The following is a 2,886-nucleotide window of genomic DNA, read 5'->3' as shown; positions in this document are numbered from 1 at the left end:
TAACAGGGTCCCACAGTTACCAATGTCCGGGGGTCGGGGGGAGGGAGGGAGACGGACATTCAAGAGAGCGAATCAGAAACTCTGTTCCAGATATTCCCGCCCTACCCCTGACGCAACGGTACCGCTAGCCAATGGGGTGCCACGGGTGGGGTGCTAGGGCGCCGGAAAGAGCTCAATGAGAGACAGAGGTTACGGGGACTGGGGCTATGCCGAGAGGTTTGTGCGGTTGAGCTGCCGTCTTTCCTAACTCCCGTCTTTCCTATCTCTGCGGTAACGGTTCCTGGGACCCCTGTGGCGTGCGGCCGCTGCCAGCTCGCTGCCATGAGCCGGCACAGCCGGCTGCAGAGACAGGTCCTGAGCCTGTACCGCGAGCTGCTCCGCGCCGGGCGCGGGAAGCCGGGCGCCGAGGCCAGGGTGCGGGCCGAGTTCCGGCAGCACGCCAGCCTGCCACGCTCCGACGTGCTGCGCATTGAGTACCTGTACCGCCGCGGGCGGCGCCAGCTCCAGCTGCTCCGCTCGGGCCACGCCACAGGTATGGGCGCCTTCGTACGCCTGCAGGGCCCGCCCGGGGAGCCCGGCGAGGTGGGGGCCCGGGAGAGTGTGCCTAAGGACGCTGAAGGTCCGAGGAGTCCGCAGGAAGGCGCGAGAGAACCGGAGACACCACCTGGTGGACGATGACAGGTAGAAGAGCCGCTTTACTACCTGTATAGGGGCCTGCTCAACTGCTTCGTCGCTAGCACGTAGCTCATCGGATTAGAAGAATCGAGAGAGAGCGCTCCTGTTGGTATGGGGGACCCAAAGCCCCGTGATCGACAAGAGACACATCATTACATGTTGAGCGCTCACTGGATGGACTTGATATCAAGCTAAGGATGCCTTACCCGCAGGAGTGGGGAGCAGATGTGCCTCCTTTATGGACAAAAAGTTGAGACACCCCTCTTATGATCCCTGAGCATATAACTACTTGACTCTTCAAGGTGAGTCTCTTTACCCTGAGAAGAGCAGACTTTTTGCTGAGCTGAGAAGCCTGGAACTTCTTTTTGGACGCCCCCCTTTCCCCAGTGGATTGTGACCAGCCAGGACCTGTCAGTATGGAGTTGGAGATCTCGACCCACTGACAACCCAAATCCCCGTAAGACTTCCCACTTGATGGTTCTAAGGGATGTGTCAATGTCTTCACAGACATACACAATCGAATAAAATTAAGGATATGCTTGCATATCTGCTGGTGAACTTGACAATTTTTTAAATTTGATTCTTTTTCAAGAGACATCCCACATGCATCTGTAAGTGAGATGGGGAGGGGTGTGCTGAGCCCGCTCTTCCCCTCTGGAGACCTACTGGTTAAAACTGTAAAAGCTGATACTTACTGGTTGGGGCCTTATCCTGGCTTGACTCCTTAATGCAAAGAGAAGAAATGGCCAAGTTGAGGCCTGGTGGGTAGGTACCCCCTGAGGCAATAGTAGGGACATACAAGCCATTTTCAGTGTTTTTCACAGAATCTGGAAATGTCCATCTTCCCTGGCAAACAGAGGTCCAGCCTCAGCTACAAGCTTAAATTTTTATCAGCAAGGCCTTGGGGAGTGTCAGTAAAGAACCATAGGTACCTTCTTTCTTGTTTGTCCCCAAATGGACTTGTCCAAGACCTTCTTGGGGATCCTGCATTGCAGCCCTCATCTATATTGGTCCAGGTAAATAAGTGGACAACACATGAATTCTTAGCACGTGCCATTGTTGAAAACCAGGCCTAAGTCCCAAGCGAGGATGAATAGAAGAGAAATACAGACTTGTACCCAGGTGGAACTTTGGTACCCAACTAATTAAAAAAGTGATGTTGAAGTCGGAAGACTTAAGAGTTCTCCAACAGGTGTAAGAGTAGGCCTTTAGCAGGAAAACTATGTGGACAAAGGGGGAAGTACATAATCTTATCTCGTGCCTTATCACAAAGCTATGGGGCCTCCTTTTTTGTGGCTTCTTCAGTTTTGTCTCTGGTAAGTCAGCCTGGGACCTTGGCTATGTTGTTTCTCTCAGTCTCTGGTTTGGTTTGTTTTTTTTTTTTCCCCCATCAGAGTGACCCTATTAATCCTGTCCTGATTCCAACTCACAGTATGATGAGCCAGAGTCCTGGTTGGGCCCTGGTGATCTCCAACCACATCCCCCACCTCTCCCATTCTGAGTCTCAGTCCTAGTCTCATGGACTCGGCTGCAGGCAGTAAGCAAGTTCCACCAGGCTGAACATCTGTATCAACAGTGGAGAGGGTGGGATAAGAGGAGACCTGATTTGAGGGAGAGAAGTGGACTGATGAATTGTTGAACATGGATCCTGGAGCTAAAATGTGCTTAGGTTTGATCTCTAGCACTGTTTATAGCGTCATGCTACTTCAGTTCCCTTCTCTATGAAATGGGCATAGTAGTAGCGACTTTCTTATGGAGCTGGTCTGAGGATCACTAAATCAATACATGTTTAAGCAACTGATGACAAATGTTCCCTCCCACTATCCTCCAGCCCGCTTGGGCTCACTTGCAGTGGAACAGGTTCAGGAAGCTGACAGTTTCTTGGCCAGAGCCCCTGTATTTCTACTTGAGGGTTTTTGGGGAGTTGTGTTAATGACCTTGGAGGTAACTATCAGCCTGGAGGGAACAGTAGTCTCTGGATAAATGTCGCAGCCTGTCTCTTGTCCAGAGGGATAATTGCAGTGTGTGTTCTATAGGAGTTCTTAAGAGATCCTCCTGGTTGAGCCCCAGCGGCCTGCAGTGGTAACTTGGCCCACAGACACACTGTGTGGCTTTTCTCCTGCCCTGCCTCACTCTCCCCCCTCCCTTAATCCTGTCTTGTGGGATCATTCCCAGATAAACTGTCTCGTTTCAGTCCTTGATGTGTAAAGC

General features: G+C 51.9%; 1 protein-coding gene across 1 annotated transcript; it reads left to right on the top strand.

Annotated features, from left to right (window-relative positions):
• The first annotated feature begins 321 nt into the window (after nucleotides 1-321).
• Nucleotides 322-678, top strand: SDHAF1 (succinate dehydrogenase complex assembly factor 1). The gene has a single exon (XM_006899710.1). It carries the CDS (start codon nucleotides 322-324, stop codon nucleotides 676-678), a length of 357 nt encoding a protein of 118 aa, XP_006899772.1.
• The last annotated feature ends 2,208 nt before the right edge of the window (nucleotides 679-2,886 follow it).

Source organism: Elephantulus edwardii, unplaced genomic scaffold (assembly GCF_000299155.1).
Source record: "Elephantulus edwardii isolate Elephantulus edwardi_28Jun2011 unplaced genomic scaffold, EleEdw1.0 scaffold00266, whole genome shotgun sequence".
In the NCBI taxonomy this organism is placed as follows: Eukaryota; Metazoa; Chordata; class Mammalia; order Macroscelidea; family Macroscelididae; genus Elephantulus; species Elephantulus edwardii.
The sequence above is the reverse complement of the archived record's forward strand: the minus strand, read 5'-3'. Positions and strand labels throughout refer to the sequence as shown.

What these genes read in the sequence shown, in the direction of transcription:
- SDHAF1 (XM_006899710.1), top strand. Translation starts at nt 322, where the DNA reads ATGAGCCGGCACAGCCGGCTGCAGAGACAGGTCCTGAGCCTGTACCGC.